The following is a 26,160-nucleotide window of genomic DNA, read 5'->3' as shown; positions in this document are numbered from 1 at the left end:
CCGCATCCTAGCGCTTCACGTATTGGTAGAGTGTCCACTTGAGTTTCGACAAGTGATGCTTGCAGTCTGTGTCGATCTTTAGAGTGCGTTTTATTTTAATTGTTTTGTGAGGCACTCTGGGATCTACTGTGACTCCATGGGATTTCCTCACATACCATAAATTGGTCTATTGACTGGCCTGTACTCTGGGAAGAGGAGTTCTGAGAGGTGTGGGGTGTGGCATCTCCAGCTTCTTTCCCGTGAATGTGGAAATGAGGCAGGCTTGAGTCTTTACTCCCATCACTTTTCAACACATGTGGACTGGATACTAGGCAGAGTTGTGGATCAGAGTGATTGTGGAGCATCTGTTGGCAATCCATTAAAACCCCTACTATCTGGCAACCGTGAGGATTCAGAGGTGCAGGATAAGCGGAAATTCCGGATACTTGGAGTATATTTCAGTTTCCCCTGTAATTTCATGCAACCAAACATGTTTTAACACACTATGCACTCAGATATGCATTGGCTAATTACAAGTATGTATGTATGTACTTATCACTGAGGGATCCAGCGTGTACAAGGTACACAAACAGCGGGAGTGTTTGGGGAAACTCAGGCCAGATTTACACTGAAGTGATGAGCATGATCAGTTCACAGTTAATTCATGGTCCGGTCACATACTGTTACATATATTTCAATGGTAGCATCCACGCTGGTAGTTACGGTCATGTCATGGTCTGGTCACACTCCAGTAGCAATCCATTCAAAAGTTATCTTGAATGGACAGTCACTGTGGCGACCCTGCCAATGTTGATGCCACCAATGGTCTCACTCCAGTCCTGCTTCAGCCCTCACAGAGAGAAATAATGCATCATTCAACTCTGGATAGCATATTTTTCAAAAGTACCAGCATTCATTCTAAAGTAATACAGTGGAACCTTGGTTCATGAACTTAATTTGTTCCTGAAGGCCGTTTGTCACCCGAAATGTTCGTAAACCAAAGCTATTTGCCCCATAGGAATCAATGTAAAATGGATTAATCCATTCTTGGATTCCAGATGATTGCTTACTTGAACTTTTACAACAGTACTTTGTGCACAGGTTCATAACACAAAAATGATGGAAACCTATAAATCTAGTACAAAAAAGAGGAATTCAATACTAAACAGATAAAATAAAGACAAAAAACTTAATTTAATTTTACTGTACCTGTACAGAGGTGAGTTGATGGCGCAACAGGCAGTGTCATACTAGCCGTTTTCCTTTAACCGTTGGGGCTACGAGTAACCACGGTTGCCCGTTCAACCAACTGTTGGTTCCATCCATATGGATGGAAAACGGTTGTGGGTATGAGAAACCACGTGGCTGTATGTAAACAAACAGATGATGGCAGTGGCTGAAGAGTGAGGAGCAGTGGAAGATGGCCTACCAAGAGAATCATGAAGTGGACTGGCAGAGCTGCTTTGTTTACTGTTTAATTAACAAGATAAGAGAACACCCCATGCTGTGGGACCACAGTTCAAAATATCTTATTTTCTCCATTCTATGAAAATTGTAGCACTCCCAGTCTTCACAGCACAGTTCTCTGACGAGGTTTGGGAAAACACTCTTGTCCTCCCGTCTTTGAACCCATGATTGTGCCCACAACTGCTTCTTCCTTTTAACTGCAGGGACAAGTCCATAACTTGGGTAACGGCAGCACAAGCCACAACAGCCCTTACTTTATTAGCAGATGGCGCCATGTCGATACAGGGCAACTGCTTTGTTTACGTTGTGGATACAGGGTAACCAAGGAGTCTAGAAAAGAAGGAGAGGCAGTGGTGCCCGCGAAATTGAAGACACGGACTAGTTATTCAAATCGCACCAAGATGGCAGCACCATATCTGACAGGGTGAGGAGGTTAAGCTTGCTCAATAAATTTAACCTCCTCCTATACCATATGCTGGTGCACATTGAATCTAGTGCTTTTTATAGTGATTAAGCACCCAGATGATTACTGTTGGTGTTAAAAAGTCTGTCATACCTATTATTAATAGTTTAACATGTCAAGGAAGATAGATAGAAAGAAGACTGGAAAATATTTTCGAGTCAATAAGTCTGCCTCCGAGTGGCTCACCGCCGCTGCTACCGCCGCCGCCGCCGCGTCAGTCATCAAAGCCGCCCTGACGCCATGCTCATCTACTCGACGTAATTCTTGTAGGTTTTGTGGCAAGAAAAGAAACTACTGCCTGGAGTTATCCAGCATTTTATTCCCTATAGGTGTCAGGCAGTAAGGAAGTGCAGAATGAGTGAGCATTGTGCGGGTAGAATAGACAAGAAGCGAGAGGAGACGTGCCAGGCTGGTGCAGTTACTGTTTTGAATTGCCGCCGCCGCCCCGTTCCTTCCACTACAAGACCGCCTACTTGTTTGGCTGGTGATTGTTAGAAACAAGGTTCTTTATGTTCTTGTATATCACTAGTGTTGGTAGTTATATATTTTTACTCTGCATTATTAACCCTTATACTCCGTCAGGCACGATCGTGGCTTTTACGTTAGACTCCGTCATGCCACGATCGTGGCACTCTTCAAATATCGCGCTCATTTTAATCCTTTCCATACGTGACGCAGATGTCGGCATCACAGTATGGAAAGGGTCAAGAGGAAATGGAAGAGGATTAATCCTCTTCTAAACCTTTCAATCCTCCTCTAAATTCCTCTTAATCCTCCTCCACTTCCTCTTAAAGAGGTTTAGAGGAGAATTAAGAGGAAATGGAAGAAGATTAAGAGGTTTAGAAGAGGACTAATGGTGATGACGTCGGACGCCCTTCGGACTCCGACGTTGGCGTCGCCGGATTGAAGGGGTTAAGACACACAGTTTGTTTATGTTTGAGGCTATGCGTCATACATCAAGCCCTATCATTGGCCCTTTTGTTTTCAACATGCTGGATGCTTGGCCAATCACATTCCAGCTTTTACAAGGATTTGTTTATGTTGTAGAACTTGTAGTATGGCTCCAGATTTTCCCACGGTGAGTACACGGTCACGATGTGTGCTGTATTTTATTATTTTTTAACCAATTTCTAGGCAAGATAGCAGATGTATATATACTTCCATGAGTAAATAAGTATTTCAGGCACATGATATGATACATGACAATACGTGAAAATTGTTTTTTGTCTTCTCATTGACCTAGATAAGGATGATGTCATATAACGAGTGTGAGGTGATACTGGAGGTTTCTATCTAGAGGAATATATAAGTTCCATTTGTTCATTTATCATTATACCACAGCAAAGAGCAACTTCTAAGCTTTCAAATGATATATAATTGTCCCAGTATTTGTTACAATAATTTGAGTGAACACTAAGGTAAGCAAGGGAACACTTGTAACATTAGTCACCCGTTTTTTATGTATGTAAATTAAAACCGTCCGCTCATTTTATCATGAGGTATAAGGGTTAATATCGCTGCAGTGAGGCAATATTAAAAACTGACAATACGTAGCAACATTCACCAGCTGCTGGTCATTTATTTCTCTTGTCTGTTCGATCAGCACAATACAAACTTTAAAAAAAGTTGGTGGAAGAAGCTATTAGTCTATTATTCTGCACTTTCTTACTGTCTGGCATCTCTAAGAAATATAATGATGGTGCACTCCAAGGCTGGAGTTCCTTATCTTGCCACAAGCACATCAAGAATTTCCTATAAATGATATAATGAAAACAATAATATGTCACATAAATGTATGCAGAAAGAATTTCAAATAAAAATATTTAGTTACCCCTGTAAAATTATGGTTTCACCATTTAGTTTTCTTAAGAATGATAGATGGCACCACCAGTGGCATCCAGGCTTTAATATTGGATTGTCCACCCTTACACTCTAGAATCTTTGCAGCCAACCGACCTTGGTTGTGTGTGACGCACACCTGGAAAAGCTGGAGTTGCCGGTTGCCCCTACCGCCAACGCTTTTAGAGGAAAAAGGCCCAGTGTGACACCAGCTTTAATAAATGGAAGGTGGTGAGGAAGGAAATGGAAGAGAGAGATGTTATTGTTTGGAAGAGGAGTCCCCTTCCATATTGTGTAGTTAGCGAAAGCTACACAGCAACCGATGCTCTCCCGCTGATACTCCCAGCTTGTCACCCCACCTTGCTTGTACCTCAGGACACAGTTCGTCACCCGAGATTTTTTTTGTTCAGAAAATTTGTTTGTGAACTGATTTGTTCGTGATGAGAGGCGTTCATGAGCCGAAGTTCACTGTATTTACTTCCATCATCAATCAAATGAGACATGAGACAAATGAGAATGACATAGGCCCTGTGACCAGAGCAGGAATGTTTCTTTACTGGATGTGTGAATACATGTTTTGGTGCTTTTTAGAGCACCACCAGAGCATATGTAATAATATAGTGGGATTTGTAACCTCCTAAATAACTACAGTAGCCCATAACATCACTACACTGACTTAGACTGGGTGGTAACCCGCGAACCAAACCCAGTGTTAGTGCCAGATTTTAGAAGAGCAAACTACGAGGGGCTTCGAAGACATCTTGAAGCGGTAAACTGGGATAATTTAGGGATTCATGAGGGCCAGAACTGCGGATTGGAGAGCCAGGAGAACCAGGTAGAAATGTCTTACAATAATTTAGTTAGAGTAATAGTAGAGGGGCAAGAACAGCATATACCACAGCGAACACTTAGAAAAGAAAACAATGATCCTAAGTGGATGACTCGTGGACTAAAACACGAGATTGGGTTAAAGAAGGGAATTTATCAGAAAATAAAGAATGGGGAAACACATCTCAGGGGCCGGCACGTAACTATCTAGATTAGTTAAGAAAACACCAGGATATCAAAAAGAACTATGAGATCAAAGTAGCAAATGAGGCGAAAAGTAATCCTAAGGGCTTCTTTCAGATGTATAGAACAAAAACACGGGAGAAAATTGGACCGCTGAAAACAAACACAGGGGAGCTAGTAGAAAATTACGAAAATATGAGCACATTGTTGAACGACTACTTCCTTTCAGTATTCACACAGGAGGATCGAACGACTATACCGGAAAGAGTTCAGGTGTATGAGGGCGGGGATGGCGATAAATTTAGGGATATAATCATTACCAGGCAAGTAGTTCAGGATGAGATAGATAAGCTTAAGAAGAACAAGTCGCCAGGTCCTGACGGGATATTTCCGTGGGTATTAAAGGAGTTAGGTGATGTAAACAGTGACCACTAACCGACATCTTTAAGATGTCGGTAAACACTGGGATACCACCTCTATATCTGATATTCTCCTTCCTCCTCCCTCCCCCTGGAATCCTTGGCTCTTCCGGACTTGTGACGGGTAGTAAGAGAAAGTTTTTTCATTCATTTCATGTTTTTTCATTTTTTTTTTCCCATTTTTCCCTTTCAATCCTTCACTTGTTACATACTTTACCAAGGACAAGGAAACAAAGAAGAAATCAATAAATAAACCCACTCTAATCTAAGAACTGGCTTCTGTTCTTCTCTCATCTTCATCAGTAAAGCAGCCATTGCTGCTGCCTAAAGTCTGTGTTGTGTGTGTGTTGTAGCCTGTGGGCTATTGTTGTTGTGTTTGTTGTTTGTTATTATGCCCCTCAAACTCAAAAAGAAGTTTCAGATTTTTAAACTAAGTTAAAAAAAAAAAAATAACGCCCCATACCATATACCATTTTTTTTTTTCCTAATATAATATGATTTACATATGCGAGGCTTTGAACCGCCCATATTCTCGCATATTAGACGACCCCCCTGTACTGGCTATGTGCCCAGCCTATGGAAAGTAGCTAATGTGACACCGATTTTTAAAAAGGGGGACAGGTCAGTTGCTTCAAACTATCGCCCAATTAGCTTAACATCGGTTATAGGGAAGATGCTGGAGTCCATAATAGCCAGGAACATTCGGGAGCATTTAGAGAAACATAGCTTAATTCACGACTCGCAGCATGGGTTCACAAAAGGTAGGTCATGCCTCACCAATCTCTTGTCCTTCTACAATAAAGTATTTGAGGCGGTTGACAGAGATGAAAATTATGATGTAATCTATCTTGATTTTAGTAAAGCGTTTGACAAAGTTCCTCACCAACGACTGTTGCTTAAATTACAGGCTCACGGAGTAGAGGGTAAAGTTTTGAACTGGGTCAAGGCGTGGCTTAGCAATAGGAAGCAAAGAGTGCAAATCAATGGTAAAAGATCTGACTGGGGATGTGTTACGAGTGGGGTCCCACAAGGTTCGGTATTAGGTCCACTTTTGTTTATTATTTATATCAATGACTTAGACACAGGAATTAGTAGTGATGTTAGTAAATTTGCAGATGATACCAAGATCGGTAGAGTAATTGAGTCGGATCAGGACGCTAGTATTCTCCAAGGTGAACTCAACAGATTATATGACTGGGCGGATAAATGGCAGATGGAGTTCAATGTAGGGAAGTGCAGTATTCTGAGTGTAGGTAGGAACAACCCCTCACATAACTATTGCTTAAATGACACTTTCATAAGCAGGTATGGACGAGAGAGGGATTTAGGGGTCTTAGTGAGCTCTGATCTCCGTCCAAGGGCACAATGCATTCAAGCTAGAAATCGAGCTAATAGGGTACTGGGATTTATTTCAAGGAGCATAAGCAACAGAAGCCCCGAAGTCTTCCTCAAACTATATTTAGCATTAGTTAGACCTCATCTTGACTATGCAGTTCAGTTCTGGTCACCCTACTATAGAATGGATATCAAAATGTTAGAATCAGTGCAGAGGAGGATGACAAAGATGATTCAGGGGTTGAGAAACTTGCCATACGAAGAAAGACTCAAACAGTTAAACTTGCATTCTCTAGAAAGGCGAAGGGTGCGTGGAGACATGATCGAGGTTTATAAATGGATGAAGGGCTTTAATAAGGGAGACATTCATAAGGTTTTGTTGGTAAGAGAACCGGGTAGGACACGAAGTAACGGGTTTAAACTGGATAAATTCAGATTCAACAGGGACATAGGCAAAAATTGGTTTACTAACAGGGTGGTGGATGAGTGGAATAGGCTTAGCAGTCATGTGGTGAGTGCCAATACAATTGTCACATTCAAAAATAGACTAGATAAATTCATGGACAGCGATATTAGGTGGGGTTAGATACACGGGAGCTTAGGGTCAAAGGAGCTGCCTCGTACAGGCCTACCAGCCTCTTGCAGACTCCTGCGTTCTTATGTTCTTATGTTCTTATGTACACTGCCCATGACTCCACAACAAGGCCAAAATGCCTTTACCAAAATTTAACACAATGTATTTGGTTGTTGCAGGGCATTCTGTCTATTGCAGTTAGGAAGGAGGCGACAAGGAGAGAGAGAGAGAGAGAGAGAGAGAGAGAGAGAGAGAGAGAGAGAGAGAGAGAGAGAGAGAGAGAGAGAGAGAGAGAGAGAGAGAGAGAGAGAGAGAGATATAGCAAATCAGTTGGGTTGGGGGCAGGGAGAGTTGAGGAAGGGGTGCTGTATCCAGTCACTTTATTAGTTTACCCATGCACTCCCACTGATTGAGGATACTTAGGGCCCCTTCACATGCAACCACCATGGCAGCGTGACCATTTTTCCTTACCATCAGTAACACCACCAACAGGGCTCATTCTCATCATGGAGGTGGAAGAAGATGCAATTGCTGCTCTGTTGTACATGCAATAGTGCAAGAGGTGTAAGCCTGTGCAGTGACAGAGAAGATATTGGGTTACCCAGTTCTGCAGGACCAATCAGTAAGGGGATTATTTTGTTCTCTATTCTGTGATCTGTGTCAGAATCCTGAAATATTCTCCAGCTTTGTACGAATGAACATGGCATAATTTTTATTTATTTATTTTTTTTTTTTTTACGTATTCGCCTATGGCGCTGGTAGGCTTTCTTGATGGGGCCTGATGGACGGCGCCATCTTGCATTGGCTCATGCTGGCCCCGGAGCTCATCTTCGATCCTAGAATCTAGAGTCCGGGTTGATAGGTGGTCTTCTGGACAACCTGTGGGTAGTCTTAGGGTACTCAGCGGTGACTGAAAAATCCCAGCTTGTGGCACCGGGCAGGGCGCGAACCCATGTCGTCCTGAACGCGGCGCCGTCACGCTTTTCACTCAGCCACTACCTCCCCTAATACACTACTGGAATGTTTAGAAGATCAGTTGATCATTGTGGACACAAACATGAGAGATAGCATAGCAACATTGGAGAAACGGTTCATCATATTGAGGTAAAACAATACGCCGCCAGCTTGGTTGCACTCAAAAACACCTTACCTCGCCACCACAAATTTGGCCACACTGTCAGATATGGTGACACAACCATGTCTAAAGGTTGCATTTGAATCAGTACAAACATGTCTGATTGGGCTCTTAGGTGACTATTTGGTTGTATTGCAGCCCCTCTGTGCTCAGTGCTTTGGTATGTATATTTATGCATGTAGTCAAGGAGATGCATTTCTGAGTGTATATAATCTTTGTGAACATTTATTATTATTCTTTTTTACATCCTGACCAATAGCACCTGTAGGCTTTCTTTTATGGGCCTGGTGGTCGGCTAGGGGCCATAATGGTGCGGGCAAGTGTTTCAAGTGACGCCATTCCCCCCCGGAACTCATTCTTGATTTCACTTGGACAGCTTCTTCTAGAGCTGTGGCTCTCAAACTTTTTCGTGAGCGACCCTATTTGGAACATTTCAACCCTTCGCGACCCATAGTAAAGTAAAGAAAACGAACAGTGGTATATAAACTTTGTTTTGAAAAGAAATTAGTGTTCTTTTTTTACCATCTTAACTAAACTAATGGGATCCATGGTGCTGCTTCTCATTCACCAACGTGTCAAATAGTGGGATCAGTGTGTTAAGGCTGCATCTCATATCGTGCTCGGTGTTAAGCTCACAAAGGTAGGTTGTAACAAATGGGAGCAACATACGCTTTTACCGCCTAACCTCCTACAATACGCTTCTTTTTTTTTTTTTTTTTTTTTTTACTAAATCCAGAACTAAATATAATTTCTTGAAAAGGTCCTTCAACAACTTTTCACTCTGAACCTCAGTAAGTTGCTCTGGGAGTCCTGGAACATCTTCTGGCAGGTCTTCTACATTAACTTTGAAAGGACTTCTCACCCATGATTGGGTTCGAATGTGCTCTTCTGGGATTCGCCTATCAAATTCTGCCATCAGTTCAGTCAAATGTGGTACAATAAAACTTTTGGCATCGTCATGAGATGTCTCCTCCCATGTTTCTAGAAATTCTGCCACAGTTGAAAAAGCTGCAAATTTCCCTCGCTTCACGTTCCCTAGCCACAGTTTTAGTTTTACTTCGTTCATTCCAGGTGACAGGTGTCGACTAACCAGATTTTCACGATGTAGTAGGCAATGAAAAACATTCACCTTGGGATTAACTTGCTTTACATGTGCTGTGAAGCCTTTTTGCATTCCAAGCATCCCCGGTGCGCCGTCAGAACAAATGCTGAAGCATTCTGTCCACGAAAGTTCTTCCTCTTTCAAGAACTGGTCAACCATTTGAAAAACACCTTCTCCTGTAGTGGTTGTTGGCAATGCATGACAACAGAGAAACCCCTCTTCTAGATCTGCTGGCCCTTCATACATAACATAAACCAACAGTTGAACGTTATCACTTACCTCTGTTGAGTCATCTAGCTGCAATCTAAATGTTCCTTATTTGGCCTTGATGCCATCTGCCACTTGCTGTTTGATATCAAGTGACAGGTCCACGATTAATGGTTTTGTCCCCCCCAAAAAAAAAAGAGCAGACACCTAGGTCGAGGCAGAAAAACACAAATCTGTGTGGAAAAACAGGAGTGGCATCACTGGTGAGAGTGTGAGACAGGCGCCTGACGTTATGAAAATTATAATTTCAATTTCAATTAAATAAATTAAATATTGAAAACATAAGATTTCTTTCCATGTCCCTGCGACCCATCAAAAGTTGTCTCACGACCCACAGTTTGAGAACCGCTGTTCTAGAGTCTGGGTTGAGAGGTGGTCTTCAGGACAGCATGTGGGTAGTCTTAGGGCACTTGGCAGAGACTGAAAAATCCTGGTGGTAGCAGCGGCTTCGAACTCACATCATTCATGACCCGGCGAATGCGGGACTGTGCCAGGCACGCTAACCACTCAACCATTGCCTCCCCAAATTAAGACATATTTGTTGTTTGATGAAATGAAATTACATGAGGAACTTTCAGATTATACCCCAAATATCTTTAAGTTTCACTTACCCACTTACCTGAATCCCTGTGGTTGGTGGATATTTAGGGTTTAATTGTAATCCACTTGAAACTTTGTAAGATTTATTCTTGACCTTTTCTCAGAACATAGCACTGATGTGACATCCCTAATGCGCAGATGACATTGTCCTTTATAATAGAATTGATAGAAACACATATCCAGGTCTAAGTAGACTTCTCTAAATAGCCATTTTTTGACATTGGTCCTTTTAACTCTTGGCCTTAGAAAAACACTCTTAAACCCTCTACTGTACTCTGTCTATTGGTAGCTTGCAACTGGATCCTAGGCTGCTTTTGTAAGCTTGTCGCTGATTGGACAGCAGCCTGAGGCAGCCTTCTTCCACACATCATAGAAACAGACCTCGCCACACTATAAGTTTTACTTTTATGCACTGTAGCCCACTCATGTCGTGTAATACATACAGTAGAATCTCGCTTATCCGGCATTCAAAACACCCGGCACCCTCAAAACAACAGCACAGATCTGGGACTCGAATTTACAAAAATTTACTTTTTTTTCATGCTGCCTGTAGTCTTTCTTGAGGGGCCTTATAGATGTCCCCAGCTCATTAGTGGTGCAGGCTGATTTTATTTATAGTGGCTGTCGTGATGTATGACTTGCTGGGCCCATGCTGCCCCTTGGTGCTCCTCTTGACTGAAGTCGCTGAAGTTAGGGTTGAGTGAAGATTTGGTGTGGCGGCTTGATCGGTCCCCCCCCTGTATATGCGCCTTCCCATGTTTACATGCGCTACTCGGCCCACTCCAAAATAGATTCACCTCTGGAAGAATTAGTCCGCTCTAGCTCACCAGTACCTTACCAGAATCAGTATGATAAGTGAGATGATTGTGTATGCACCTATTGGTGCTCTTAAACTTCGCCTCTTAAGCTTGTCTCTTATACATTTTATAGTTTTCTGGACGCTTTCATTTTTCTAAAATTGCTTTACGAAAAATGAGTGTCCAGAAAACTATAAAATGTATATGCAACAAGCTTAACCCTCGTCTTACGGGTGGCTGAATTAATTTCTGTTTTGTGCTCGAGGTAAAAATTGCAAACCTTGAAAATGCTAGGAGATAAATTCTCTTTTTAATTCTGAGTATACAATGATGTACTTTTTAACACGATATGACCTCTGAGAGCAAAGTTATTGTGTATCAAAACTTCCTCCCCAAGCATGTGACGTAACCTGCCGCACATGGCTTCATACAAGACTCAACCTGCACGCTGTCCAGATGCTTGCAGTATGAGTGTATTTACCTAGTTGTATTTACCTAGTTGTGACATACGGTAAAAGAGCTACGCTCGCGCTGTCCCGTCTCCATATCCGCTCTTATCCAACTTTTCCTTAAAATCATGAATGTTTCTTGCACAAACCACCTCCTCCCCCAGTCCATTCCACAGCTCAATGCTTCTGTTTGGGAAGCTAAACTTTTTCACATCTCGCCTACACATGGTTACCCTCAACTTCTTTCCATGTCCTCTTGTTTCTCTCTCACTCCACACACACAGGTCCTCTCTGTCCAGATTCTCCACCCTGCTTGCCACCCTGTACACCGCTATCAAGTCTCCTCTTTCTCTTCTTCTCTCCAGGGTTGTGAGCCCCATGCTATTGAGTCTCTCCTCGTAAGTCCAATCCCTAAGTTCCGGTACCATCTTAGTTGCCATTCTCTGTACTCTTTCCAGCTTTCTTATATTCTTCTTTTCATGAGGAGACCAGACCACTGCTGCATACTCCAACCTTGGTCTTATCATTGTAACTATTATTTTCTTCATCATCTCTTCGTCCAAATACACAAATGCCGTCCTTATGTTCTTCAGCAAATTTATAGTTTGTCCCATTATCCTGTTGATGTGTTTGTCCGGTGACATGTTCTCTGAGATAGTCACTCCCAAATCTTTTTCTTCCATTCCTCTCCATATTATCTCACTTCCCATCTTATAATCATATTCACATCTTCTACCATTCCTACCAAACTCTATTTTTTTACATTTCCCAAGGTTGAATTCCATCTGCCATGTACCACTCCACTCCCATATTTTGTCCAGGTCCCTCTGCAATGCCTCACAGTCTTTCACATCATTGACTCGTCTCAATAGCTTTGCATCATCTGCAAATCTGTGTGTGTGTGTGTGTGTGTATGTGCACGCGATAAGTTTTCCTGCTCCGTGTGTGTGTAATTCACCTCTTGGTCTGCTGCGGGTCTCTCTCGAGACAGCCAGCTGTGTGTGTGTGTGTGTGTGTGTGTGTGTGTGTGTATTTACCACAGTTGGGCACCGTTAATCAAAAAGTCAACTTCGTTAACTGTAAATCCGTTAACCAAAAAATTAACTTCGATAACCATTAATCAGTTAATTCTTTAAAAATGTAATGGAATTTATCGATAAATCGTTAATGTTAATTTTTATTATAGAAAAAACAAAAAATCAGTTATTGCTCTGAAACCACCTAAAAACATCTTTACAAAGTGCCAAAACTATAAAATCAGCCTTTTTTTTTTTTTTTTAACGCTTTCATTGCTAAATGCTCGCAGCGAGCATTAGGCGTATTTGCTGGTGGTGCTAAACGCTCGCTGCGAGCTCTACCCGCACTCAAATCTCCTGTGTATGAAAGTGTTCCAACACTAATTCTCACAACACAGGATTGCCAATTGAGTGGGTTCTTCACTAAATTTGGTGAAAAATCATATTAGCCCAGTGCAGCAAATCTATGGACGAGTAACAGGTGGATGTTCTTGCCCCATATAGCGGCATTTTTGCTTAGCTTCACCTATCACCTGACTGATTCCTTGACCATATAGCTGTAAATATTGTAGTTAGCAATACTCTCTTGCCAGAATCTGAAGGAGAGATGTCTGCAGTTCTCTCAATGTGGCTGATCATCCTGCACACACCGACGTAAGTGTTAACATTCAACACTCCTTGAATGTGCATGTATGTTTGCAAGAGAGGCATACATAACTGACTCCTATAGATCTGGACCTCCTCTTTCCAATGGTGTTTTTGGTTTTTAGCTGTGATGAATAGTTTTTGAGATACAGAGGTTAAAAGAGACCCCCCATTGGGCTGCCTGACTGCGCCTGAGGGGATTGTCGCGTCCCATCCCGCGCACAAGGAAAGGGTTAAGGGCTTTAGAACCCCAAAACTATAGTTTTTTTTTTGCTTTAGAGTTAAAAAAGGCTGATTTCATAGTTTTGGACCTTTTTTAAAAAAATTTAAAGGCTTTTAGAGCCAGAAAAGGGTAAAAAAAACGTAAATGAAAAATCGGAGTAGAAAAGTGAACAAGTGCAGGGGACCGTAGCCAGCCTGCAGACAATAGTAGCAATATAATATTTGTAATATTTGTTGTGCAATACACAATAATGATAATAAATTAATAATAATATAGATAAGCACTGTATTTTAATTTTAAAGGTGTACCTGGACCAACCTATATTCTATTGAATCATTAATCAACATGCATTTTATATGGATATTAAGCTATATCATCAACTAAAGTCTAGAATCTTAAACAATATAAATATTTGAAACTATTACTTAACATGTGACTAATTAGTAATTAACAAACCGGATCTTACAATATCAAAAATATAATTTGGCTATGCAAATACTAAAATATCAAATGAATGTATGCAAATGTTTAATATATTATAATAATCAGTGGCGTTATATCGGGGTTGAAAGAATGACGCATACATTATTAAATATGCCAAGACTCTACATCTGTATTTAAAATCTGAAAATAATAGAAACTTTTAAACGTTTACCGGTTTTTATGAATTTTTTGGGTTAGCGGACTTGAGTTAACGGAAATTAAATGTAACGGAAGTTAATTAGTCCGATAATGACTTCCAAAGTTAACATAAAAGTTAAAGTTAATGAAAATGTTAACTTCGTTAATTAACGATTGACATTAACGGTTTAGTGCCCAAGTTTGGTATTTACCTATTAGTATTTACCCATTTGTAGTCCACTGGACTCGAGCTAAGCTCTAATAGTCCCGTCTCCATATCTACATTTATCCAGCCTTTCCTTCATCTGTTGGACACTGTTCGCCTCCACCACCTCTTCCCGCAAGCTGTTCCTTGTGTTAACACTTCTGGCTAAGACTTCACTGTCATTCTATTACTAAATACATCTGTGCTGTTTATCTCTCACGTAACTCTACTAACTATGTAAAATTCTTTGACTATTTGAACTCTAAAGTGGAGCACATCTTGACCCACTCTCCCTTTGCTGAAATCACCATCCTAGGAGATTTCAATATTCACCACCAGCTTTGGCTTTCATCCTCTTTCACTGACCAGCCTGGTGAACAAGCCTACAACTTTGCTCTCCTCAACGATCTAGAGCAGTTGGTTCAGCACCCTACACGTATTCCCGACCATCTTGGAGACAGGCCCAACATTCTAGACCTCTGCCTTACCCCTAATCCTTCTGCTTACTCTGTCAAACTGTTATCTCCATTGGGCTACTTTGATCACAACCTTATTTCTGTATCATGTCCTATCGCTCCTGTACATCCTCTGTCATTTTGCTTCAGCTCGGTGGGACAACCTGAGGATGTACTTTTCCAATTTCCCTTGGAATGATTACTGCTTCCAGGAGAGAGACCCCTCTGTGTATGCCCAGCACGTCACAGAGGTGATTGTCTCTGGAATGGAGGCATACATTCCGCATACTCTTTCTACTCATGCTAAAAAGCCTTGGTATAACCCCTAAAGGACCGGGGGTGGCTGTATTTTCGGTACCGCTGGGACTGGCTAAACGCTAAACCCTGAAAATTGCCCGTATTCACACACTCTCTACGCTTAACCTACATTGCACGAGTTAATAAGATAGATTTATTACTAACCAGCAAGTCTTCTTCTTCCTAATGACACCATCCAGAAGTCTCTACGTGCTGTGGTTACGGAGAAATGGCAAGTTGAATAGGAGAGACTTTTGGGGTGAGCGCGCCATGTGTCCAATTTGCCTCCCTGGCTATGTCTAGGGAGTAAAGAAAAGGGGTGCCCCGCTCTCTCTTTATGCAAGATATACTGTAATATACGCTCTTTCCACGCTATACAGCCCCTCTTGTGTGTGACTAGCGGACCTCTCCATCTTGTTTATGCCTTACAGTGAAGTGTGAGAGCCATTATAGCCTAGTTTGTGCAGTAGATATGGTTAAAATAATAATCACACTTATTACAATCTAGTATTTTATTTTATTTTTCTTTATTTATAATCAAGAACAATACCGAAAATAAGACAAATAATAATAAGAACAAAAAAAACATGTCAGTGTTATGTCACTCATGGCGTTGAGGTGACCAGTCGGTGGGGAGCGGTCAGGGAATCAGACACGTCCAAATCACTGTCAGTGCTTCCTTACATGATAAGAGCATGGGGGAGATTGAAAGAGCAGCGATAAGTGCTGCGAGTGGCTCGCAGGCATTGTTGCCATAGAGTGTACCTCGAAAAAAGGCGAAAAGTAGCTAAATTTAGCATAAAAATAGGAAATCGGTTATAACCACCTCTGGCCCTTCCCCAGTAATGCAGCTATAGCCACCTCCGGTCCTTTAGGGGTTAATCACGCTTGTTCTCGTGCTGTCAAAGATAGAGAGGCAGCCCACAAAAGGTACCATAGCCTTTGAACTCCTGCTAACCATGATCTTTACATTTCCGCCCGGAATCGTGCCAAATCTACTTTTCGACTTACCAAAAGCTCTTTCATCCTTAGAAAATGTCAAAACCTTGCTTTCTCTAATTCTTCCAGAGACTTCTGGCACCTAGCCAAAAATATCTCCTCCAACTTCACTTCTTTCCCTTCTTTCCTTAATCCTGACGGCAGCACCACCGTCTCATCTATCTCTAAGGCTGAATTCTTCGCTCAAACTTTCTGTAACAACTCCACTCTGGACGATTCTGGGAATATTCCTTCTACTTATCCCCCCTCTGACTCCTTTATGCCTGTTATTAAGATTCTTCAGAATGATATTTTCTATGCCCTCTCTGGCCTAAACTTTCAGAAGGCTTATGGACCTGATGGAGTGCCTCCTATTGTCCTTAAAAACTGTGCTTCTGTGCTGACACCCTGCCTGGTCAAACTTTCGCCTCTGCCTGTTAACATCTACCTTTCCTTCCTGCTGGAAGTACGCCTTCATACAGCCTGTGCCTAAGAAGGGTGACCGTTCCAATCCCTCAAACCACTGCCCTATAGCTTTACTTTCCTGTCTATCTAAACCTTTTGAATCAATCCTTAACCGCAAGATTCAAAAGCACCTTTCCACTTCTGACCTTCTATCTGATCACCAGTATGGGTTCCGCAAGGGACGTTCTACTGGCGATCTTCTTACTCTCTTAACTGATTCTTGGTCATCCTTTCTTAGCCGTTTCGGTAAAACTTTCTCAGTTGCGCTAGACATATCGAAAGCTTTCGATAGAGTCTGGCACAAGTCTTTGCTTTCTAAACTGCCCTCTTTTGGATTCTATCCCTCTCTCTGTTCCTTTATCTCCAGTTTCCTTTCCGGTCGTTCTATCTCTGCTGTGGTAGATGGTCACTGTTCTTCCCCTAAATCTATCAACAGTGGTGTTCCACAGGGCTCTGTCCTATCACCCACTCTCTTCCTGTTATTCATCAATGGTCTTCTTTCCACAACAAACTGTCCTATCCACTCATACGCTGATGACTCCACTCTGCATTATTCAACTTCTTTCAACAGAAGACCCTCTCAACAGGAATCACATGACTCCAGACTGGAGGCTGCAGAACACTTAACCTCAGACCTTGCTATAATTTCCGATTGGGGTAAAAGGAACCTTGTGTCCTTCAATGCCCCAAAAACCCACTTTCTCCACCTATCAACTCGACACAATCTTCCAAATACCTATCCCCTATTCTTCGACAACACTCTGCTGTCACCTTCTTCAACACTAAACATCTTTCTATCCTTAACCCCTCCACTACAGCCGGGCAAAAACAGCGTCCCACGGCGTATACAGAATCGCCGCACGCGCCAAATTTCAAATGTCACTATTGAATATAACAAGCTTTCAGCCATAAACTCAACATAATCATCACGTATTATAAATGAAAACGTGCAGAATTAAATGGTGCACATAAAGAAGCATAAATTAATTGATAACTTTGAAATGTAAGCATAAATATAGAGATAAAATAACTTGTATATTGGCTAAAGCGCGCCATGACACAGTATGCGTGTCCTCGGATATGGTACGGGGCAAGCAAGGACACAGTATACACGTCCTCGTGTTGAAGGGGTTAACTCAAAATCTTTAACTGGAAACTTCACATCTCCTCTCTCACTAAATCAGCTTCCTCGAGGTTGGGCGTTCTGTATTGTCTCCACCAGTTCTTTTTCCCTGCACAGTTGCTATCCGTATACAGGGGCCTTGTCCGCCTTCATATGGAATATGCATCTCACGTGTGGGGGGCTCTACTCACACAGCTCTGTTGGACAGAGTGGAGTCTAAGGCTGTTTGTCTCATCAGCTCTTCTCCTCTTACTGATAGTCTTCTACCTCTTAAATTCCACTGCCATGTTGCCTCTCTTTCTCTCTTCTATCAATATTTTCACGCTGACTGCTCTTCTGAACTTGCTATCTGCATGCCTCCCCTCCTCCCGCGGTCCCGCTGCACACAACTTTCTACTCAAGCTCATCCGTTTACTGTCCAAATCCCTTCTGCACGAGTTAACCAGCATTTTCACTCTGGAACTCTGGAACAATCTTCCTTTATCAGTATTTCCTCCTGCCTATGACTTGAACTCTTCCAAGAGGAGGGTATCAAGACACCTCTCCTCCTGAAATTGACCTATCTTTCGGCCACTCCTCTGGACTCTTTTTTTTATGTGGGCTTTTTTTCTCATTGTTGTCTTTTTTTTGCCCTTGAACTGTCTCCTTTGCTGTAAAAAAAATAGAAAAAAAATGTCACTTTCTTAGCTACAAACACTATTAGAGAGACAGAATTGCCCAGTACGGTCGTGCAGGAACACCTTGACCTTCTGACACCCTCATCTTTGACTGAATAAAACTTTTTATAACAGGGCAACAGGTGCCTTATCATTCTCCAGGAAGTCAACAAGGTATACACAATCATATGTGAAAATTTCATGCAAATCAGATAAATACAATTGGCAAGACACGGATGAAATGGAAAAAAATCTTTAGGAGCCAATATCTCGAAAAGTAGTTTATTACACCAAAAAATTTCACAAAATCGATAAAAAGTCTGACCGACTTTTGTTAGGTATCTTTTATAACTACAGTACCTTCTTGAGTTTCACAATCCACGAGTTTCGCAGTTAGTCCTAAATTCTTACCATCCCGACTTTCGTGCATTATCACCCGAGTTTTGCGCTGCTTTGACACGTACGGGTCATGTCTACTTACCATCGGTGTCGCGCACGCTACCTTAAAAGGTAGTATCACAGTGGACGTTTTCCTCCAAACATTGTGGCTATGGAGAGAGAGAGAGAGAGAGAGAGAGAGAGAGAGAATTAACGGGTCATTTTGAAGCCGCAGTTGAAGGCGGCTGCCTTACGATTGACTGACAGTTCTAAAAACATGCTTGTGGTTCGCTGGGAGTCCAATGACGTCATTGCCAATGCTCACCCTATCAGCGGTTTCACTGCCTTAAGGCAGTGTCACACTGGCAGTTTTCGTCCAACCATTGGGGCTACGGGCAACGCCCGTATGCCCAACCAGGAGCGAGTTCACGGTTATCCGTAAGCTGCTGTCACACAGGGCTTTTTTCTTCCCACCGAGTTGGCGCCAGCTAGGGTAACCAGCAACTCCAACTTTTCCGGGTGTGCGTCACACACGGCCAAGGTCGGTTGCCCGTCTCCACATCCACGACATAAACAAAGCACTTGCCCTGTATCAACATGGCGGCGTCTGCTACAGTGAGGGCTGCCGCGGCTTGTGCTGCCATTACCCAAGTTATGGACTTGTTTCTGCAGTTAAATGGAAGAAAGAAGCTGTTGTGGGTGTGGCGTGTCTGAGGTTCCTCCATGCCAGTTCTTATTGTCACCACCGCGCGTGAGCAGCCAACCCACCCATCTAGACTCCGACCACATAAACACGTGGATCGAGTAACAACAAAGACACACACACACACACACACACACATGCACACACCATACTCATTAGGAACCATTGCAGATGTTTCTGACAAACAGAAATGACTTCACCATTTCTTGAGTGTGTTAGAACGTATATGGGGAGTGGCTCACATGAACCAAACCTAGCTCTTGGCAAGAAGAGAGCAGTCGTCTTCAACACTGCTCTCTTCTTGCCATTGAGTGTGTCTGGTTTGTATGAACCACTCACCAAATAAGTTCTAACACACTAGGAAATGGCGAAGCCATTTTTGTTTGTGAGAAACATCTGCCATGGTTCATGATGAGCCTTGTGTGTGCGTGCGTGTGTGTGTGTGTAATGGTGACAATGAGAACTGGCATGCAGGAACCTCAGACACGCCACACCCACAACAGCTTCTTTCTTCCATTTAACTGCAGCACTAAGTCCATAACCTGGGTAATGGCAGCACAAGCTGCAGCAGCCCTTACCTTAGCAGACGATGCCATATGGATACAGGGCAAGTGCTTTTTTTGTTGTGGATGTGGAGACGGGCAACCGACCTTGGCCGTGTGTGATGCACACCTGGAAAAGTTGGATTTGCCTGTTGCCCAAGCTGCCGCCAACGCGGTGGGAAGAAAAAGGTCCATTGTGACACCATGTTACGGACAACTGACAACTCGCCCTCCGATGGGCGCATGAGCGTTGCCAGTGGCCACAATAGTTAGAGGAAAACGGTCAGTGTGATACTGCCCCAAGGCAGCGAGGCCGCTGACCAGATGAGTGCCGGCGATAACGTCATTCATCTGTGGCTTTAAAATGACCCGTTCTCTCTTCCTGTTTGCTTCCTTTTTCCAAGGTACGTATTTTGAGATAACAAGGGAGTAAAAGAGGAAAAAAAAGTGAACTCCAGGGGGCAGCATGAGCCAGTTATAATGGCGCCACTATAAACAGTTGCCTGTGCCATGATGGGCTCGGGGCCGACCATCAGGCCCAGATGAATAGTCTACCGGCGCCATAGCCCACATGTAAAAAAAATAAATAAATAAATAAATAAATAAAAAATCCACAGGTCGGAACAGATAAGCGCTTTTTCAGTGTTTTCAATACCTCGAGTCTCGCGATCCTCGAGTTTAGCGCTATACCTTCGGAACAAAGCGAGCGCGAAACTCGAGAGGGTACTGTACAACTAAAGGACAATTTTTGCTATTGATAAATTTTCAAAAAATGTCAAAAGGAAATGGGACGCAGAGTGGAGATTTTTTTTTCCCAAAGGCAAAACAAAAAATCCAAAATTTAACAATGCAAAATGTAAATAGGTAAACAAAGTTTCTATGGTATTTTTTTTCAAAGAGAGTAACTGAAAAATAAAGTCTGTGAAACAAAAAAAAGAAAAATGCATTTTGTTTGAGTCTCTCCTTAACTTTACCCAAATTTAATGAAATTCACAGAACATCATACCTTTACACCTACAAACAACATGCTAAAATTTCAAAGCTATTGGACGTATCATATGCGCAGGAGGACCCCCGTAATCGCGCTCATTAAGTCACTCAAACAGGTTCCTTTATTAAGTTTCTTCCCATGTCCTCTCAGCCCCTGCCTTCCTGCAGTTAAGAAGAGATAATTTCTGTCCACCTTATCAAAGTTATTTACCAACTTATACAGTGTGATCAGATTTCCTCTCTCCCTTCTCTGTTCCAGTGTCGTCAAGTCCATCTCCTTCAATCTGTCTTCGTGCATCATATTCGAGAGTTCTGGGACCATTTTAGTTGCAATTCTCTGTATCCTTTCCAACTTTCAGATATCCTTCTTTTTGTGAGGCGACCACACAACTGCAGCATATTCTAGTTTTGGTCTTATCATCGTTGTTATTATTTTCTTCATCATTTCTTTGTCCATAAAATGGAATGATACCCTTATATTTTGCATCATCCTGTAAGTTTCTCCAAAAAGCTTGTTATGTGCTTTTCTGTGGATAGTGTGTCTTGCATCGTTACTCCCAAATCTTTTTCTTCATGTACCACCTTTAAGTTTTCTTCTCCCAACCTGTATGTTTTCCTTGGTGTTTTTTTTACTTTTCCCCATTACCATAACATGGCATTTGTTTGCATTAAATTCAGTCTCCCATAACTGGCTCCATCTATACACTCTGTCTAGGTCTTTTTGCACCTCTTCACAGTCTTCCTCTATCCTCACTTATTAACTTTGCATCATCTGCAAAAAGGCTCATATAACTTTTTATACCCTTTGGCATATCATTTATATATATTATGAACACTATTGGCAGTTTATCCGGCATGAGCTTCCCCCCATTCGTGATGAAAGAACAAGATTCTACTGTACTTGGTTTCTTCAGCATAGGACAGTAGAAAGATTGCAGTTTATGACTCATAAAAAACACTCATATTGACAAAAAATAAATTAAATAATGTGAGTTGAAGTCAAAGACGGGGTTATAAATGTTTATACTGTTTTTTTTCCATGTTGATTTTTCACGGAATTATTAAACTACTGCAAATACACTCGGCCCTCGATTTAACAGATTAAAAGGGGGGAAGGGTGGTCCGTTGCTTGAAAAAGTCCGTTGCTTGAAAATACATATGATAAATATCGGTATACAATATTATTACTGTTAAAAAAAAAGGTTAAGATTCGTTTTAGTACCATGCCAGTATTTCATTACCTACCTTATGAAACATCACTAGCTCTTCATATATCTTTTCTACAAACGTTCAACAATCATGGAAACGCTTTCAAAATCCAATTCAAGGACTATTTACTGTTGAAAATAGGGGATAATATTCACGAAAGCGTAGCGTCCTTTGGCGGCAGCTTCATAAGGTAGGTAATGAAATACTGGCATGGTACTAAAACGAATTTTAACTTTTTTTTTTTTTTTATCAGTAATTTTATTGCATACCGGTATTTATCGTATGTAAGTATTTTCAAACAACGGACTTTTTCAAGCAGCCGGTGTTGTGAGAAATACCTCCTTGCAGAAATAAATACGCGTATGGGTAAAATTCTACAAGTGTGTTAGTCTCGCATGGGCAGACGAAACATTTTTTTTTCAGTTCTCAATGTGTTATGAAATGTGATAATTGTTTGTCACAAATCATTAAATGACTGACTTTTCAATGGCTGTTGCACCCGCCGCCGCCTGCTGCCACAGCCGCAAAACAACTTACAGAGAGAGGTTCAACATGCATACTGTCTATTCATTTCACTCACCGCTTACACTTGGAAGTGGACACACTAATTGAACAAAACCAGGTAAATTAATGTTTTTCCTGCTGTGTATTCCCCCCGTATGCATGTGTGGTGGACTGCAGCGCGACTTGTTTTTGCAAGGAAGTATTTCTCGCAACACAGGCCCACGAATTGGACCACACATGCTGCCGCCATGTCCTGTCCCACTCTTCATATTTCCGCCGCCCCAAACCGCGAGCCAAATAAATTTAACCAAACCTAACTTAACCTAACCTACCTAACGGGAGGTGGGAGGGGGGCTTCACCCTCCTTGACCTCCTTAAGGGAGGCGATGCAAGCAGTTTTGATGAAAAATATCTTTTTCTGTAATATTGTTATTATTTTAGGGTTTTGACGTTTCTAAAGCTGGTGTCACACCGGACAAATATACCCAGTCCGTTGCTGGGTATTTGTCCGTTGAGATTTTGTGGTCCGTTAAATTCGAAATCCATTAAATCAATGTCCGTTTAATCGAGGGCCGAGTGTACAAACAGTGCCATCTGATAACGAAAATTCTCCTGAAGACGATGGTGTCAACAGATTATCAGTAAGTTAAAAATGAAAGGAGGCAGGGAAGATTTTATACCAACTTCATAAATTGTAATTTTAGTCTGTCCTGAAAGCGTTCCAATTAAAGTGTGTGTTTACAATACAAAGCCACTCGTCCATAGCCTACAACTTTGTATAAAAACTTGCATGCCTCCTTTTCTTTCTAACTTATCAATAATCTGTTGACACCATCATCTTCAGGAGAATATTATTTATCAGATGGCAGTATTTGTATTAACAGTAGTTTAATAATTTCATGAGAAAATTTATCATCATTATTTCATCGACGCCTGCTCCTAGGAGCTCCCACCAGGGGATGGCCACGGCAGAAGAGCTTCCAACTTTGTCTATCCAGACACTCCCTCCTTGCCTGCTCAAAGTTTCTCAAAGATCTTTCCCCCCTCTCCCTAACGTACTCTTGCACCCTATCCCTCCATCTCACTGGAGGTCGTCCTCTAGCATTCCCTCCCTCTATCTCACTCACATACACCCTTCTGGTCATCTTACTCTCCTCCATTCGCTCCATGTGGCCAAACCACTTTAAAGTCTGTCGCTTCACTTCTTCCACCACTCCACACTTCTTCCCTCCAAAACGCTTGTACACACTTTCATTACTCATTCCATCCATTCTACTCACACCATAAGCACTCCTCAAATAACTCATTTCCACTGCCTGCACTCTAGACCTCTGACTTTCATTCCAGGCCCACGTTTCACTTGCATATGTGAGGGTTGGTACTATTATTGTATTTCTCAAATCCCTCTTTACCTCCATGCTCACACTTCTGCCATTCATGATTCGTCCCAAAGACCCTACCACCCTTTTTCCTTGCAATGCCCTTTCTCTTATCTCTCCCTCCATACCACCATGCTTACATATAACTGATCTAAGGTACTTAAACTCATTGACCTCCTCCATTTCTTCACCATTCAAAATTATTTTGCATTCTTTTTCACATTCCATTCCCACTCTATATGGGCATACAAAATCTACAACCTCACTTCTACTTCGCTCACAAACCATCACTTTACTTTTGTTGACATTTACTTTCAGCTTTTTCCTATTACAGACACTATCAAAAACACTGACCAAATTTTGTAGGTCACTTTCATTTTCTGCAATGAGCACCGTGTCATCAGCAAACAGTATCGAATTCAGTACTCACTTCCTTCCCTCATTGAACAATCTTACTCCAACTTCTCCAACTTTGCCCTTAATTTCTCTAATGACACCATCCATATAAATATTGAATAACCATGGTGACATGACGCACCCTTGTCTTAAGCCCACTTTTATCTCAAAATGTTCACTTGTTTCTCCAGTAATTTTGACACATGCAGATGCATCCTCATAGAAAGACTTTATTGCACTAAGCAGATTTCCTCCCACACCATAAATCTTTAAAACATGCCACAATGCAATGCTTTTTCCAAATCCATGAAGGCAGCGTATAGTTTCTTTCCTTTTGCTATTATTTTTTCTACTACCATCCTGAAGGCAAATATCTGATCCACACATCCCCTTTCCTTCCTGAAGCCTCCTTGTTCTTCACTGATTTTCTCCTCTGTAAGTCTTTGGACCCTCTCTATTATGACTTTTCCATATACCTTTCTGGGTATATTCAGGAGACTCTATAGCTCCCACATTCCCCTCTCCTGCCCTTCCCCTTGTAAACTGGGACAATGATGGCTTTCGTCCAGTCTGCTGGCACCCCCCCCACCCCCTCCCATGCTACTTCACATATCTTGACCATCCATTTAATGACTACATCTCCTCCACACTTCAACATTTCTGCTGTGATTCCATCAATTCCTGCTGCCTTTCCATTTTTTAATCATTTTATTGCCTGATTTACTTCTTCATATGTTATATTTCTTTCTTTATATATTCCTCCTCTACCTCTACTCAAGAAAATTTATATGGAAAAAAAGCAGTATAAACATTTAAAACCCCATCTTTGACTTCAACTCACATTATTTCATTTATTTTTAGTCAATTTGAGTATTTTTGAGACAGTCATAATCTGCAATCTTTCTGGTGTCCAATGCTGAGGAAACTAACTATGCAACATGAATGGGCTACAGAGCATTAAAGTAAAACTTGTAGTGTTGCGAGGTCTGTTTCTATGATGTGTGGGAGAAGGCTGCCTCAGGCTGCTGTCCAATCAACAATGAGTTTACAAAAGGAGCCTAGGATCCAGTTGCAAGCTTCAAATAGAGAGAGTATAGTATAGTCCATATTTATCAAGTCATCTGTCATACCAACTTGATCTCTTGTAAGCAGTGTCAGTGATATCATTATTCACCGTGAATGATTGTTGTTTTGCATCAAAATTTTTCTCTTCTGTATCTCTTTGTATCCTAAGACAGTTTTCTATTTTGTAAAATCGAGAAACTAACATTTATATTATTTTTTTTTAGGCTACAAAATCTGGTGGTGTGATAGTGCTTGTTGGCCTTGGTCCAGCTGAAGTCAAGGTCCCAATTGTCAATGCTGCAACAAGAGAAGTTGACATTCGTGGTATATTCCGATATGCCAATTGGTAAGATTTTTTCCTTTTTCCTTTTTCTTTTTTGCTCATTATCTGTATAAGTTGTTCATAAATTATAAGTTGTATTGGGTATTTTGTATGATGGGACTTTCAAGTCCTCTTGGGTGCAGATTTTGACACCTAAATTATGAGAAAGTTCAGATGTAAGGCAACCCAATATTCAGTACCTGGCCTGGACTGTTACCAAACTTTGTACAGAACGTCTAAAAAAGATTAATTAAAACAAGTCATTTGAAGACTTGCATTACATGTCAACAAAGGATGTAGTGTTAGCGGCAGTCTCAAAGTGTCTGCCATTTTCTTTTCTGACTCCAGGAGGTTATACATATCATATCATGCATATCATAGAAAAGTCCAAGAATCTAAATTGCAGTGGACCGAAGGTCATATAAATAACAGAATTGTTTCAATTATTCGGAGGGACTTTTTTTTTTTTTTTTTTTTTTTTTTTTTTTTTTTTTTTTACATTATGGCCTATTGCGCCGGTAGGCTTCTTCCCGGTGGGTCCTGATGGTCAG

At 41.6% G+C, this 26,160-nt stretch overlaps 1 protein-coding gene across 3 annotated transcripts in view; it reads left to right on the top strand.

The window, feature by feature from the left end:
• The window catches only part of LOC126998962 (sorbitol dehydrogenase-like), a 131,379-nt gene that overhangs the window by 97,772 nt on the left and 7,447 nt on the right, over positions 1–26,160 (top strand). For 2 of the 3 annotated variants that reach the window (XM_050861274.1, XM_050861260.1), the window contains one exon: positions 25,512–25,633. In XM_050861274.1, the coding sequence (XP_050717231.1) occupies positions 25,512–25,633 (122 nt within the window). Of the gene's footprint in view, positions 1–13,046; positions 13,104–25,511; positions 25,634–26,160 lie in introns of those variants that run through there. The other variant, XM_050861267.1, reaches the window with a different exon arrangement.

This window comes from Eriocheir sinensis, chromosome 2, assembly GCF_024679095.1.
Source record: "Eriocheir sinensis breed Jianghai 21 chromosome 2, ASM2467909v1, whole genome shotgun sequence".
NCBI lineage: Eukaryota > Metazoa > Arthropoda > Malacostraca > Decapoda > Varunidae > Eriocheir > Eriocheir sinensis.
This window is presented reverse-complemented; position numbering and strand designations above follow the sequence as displayed.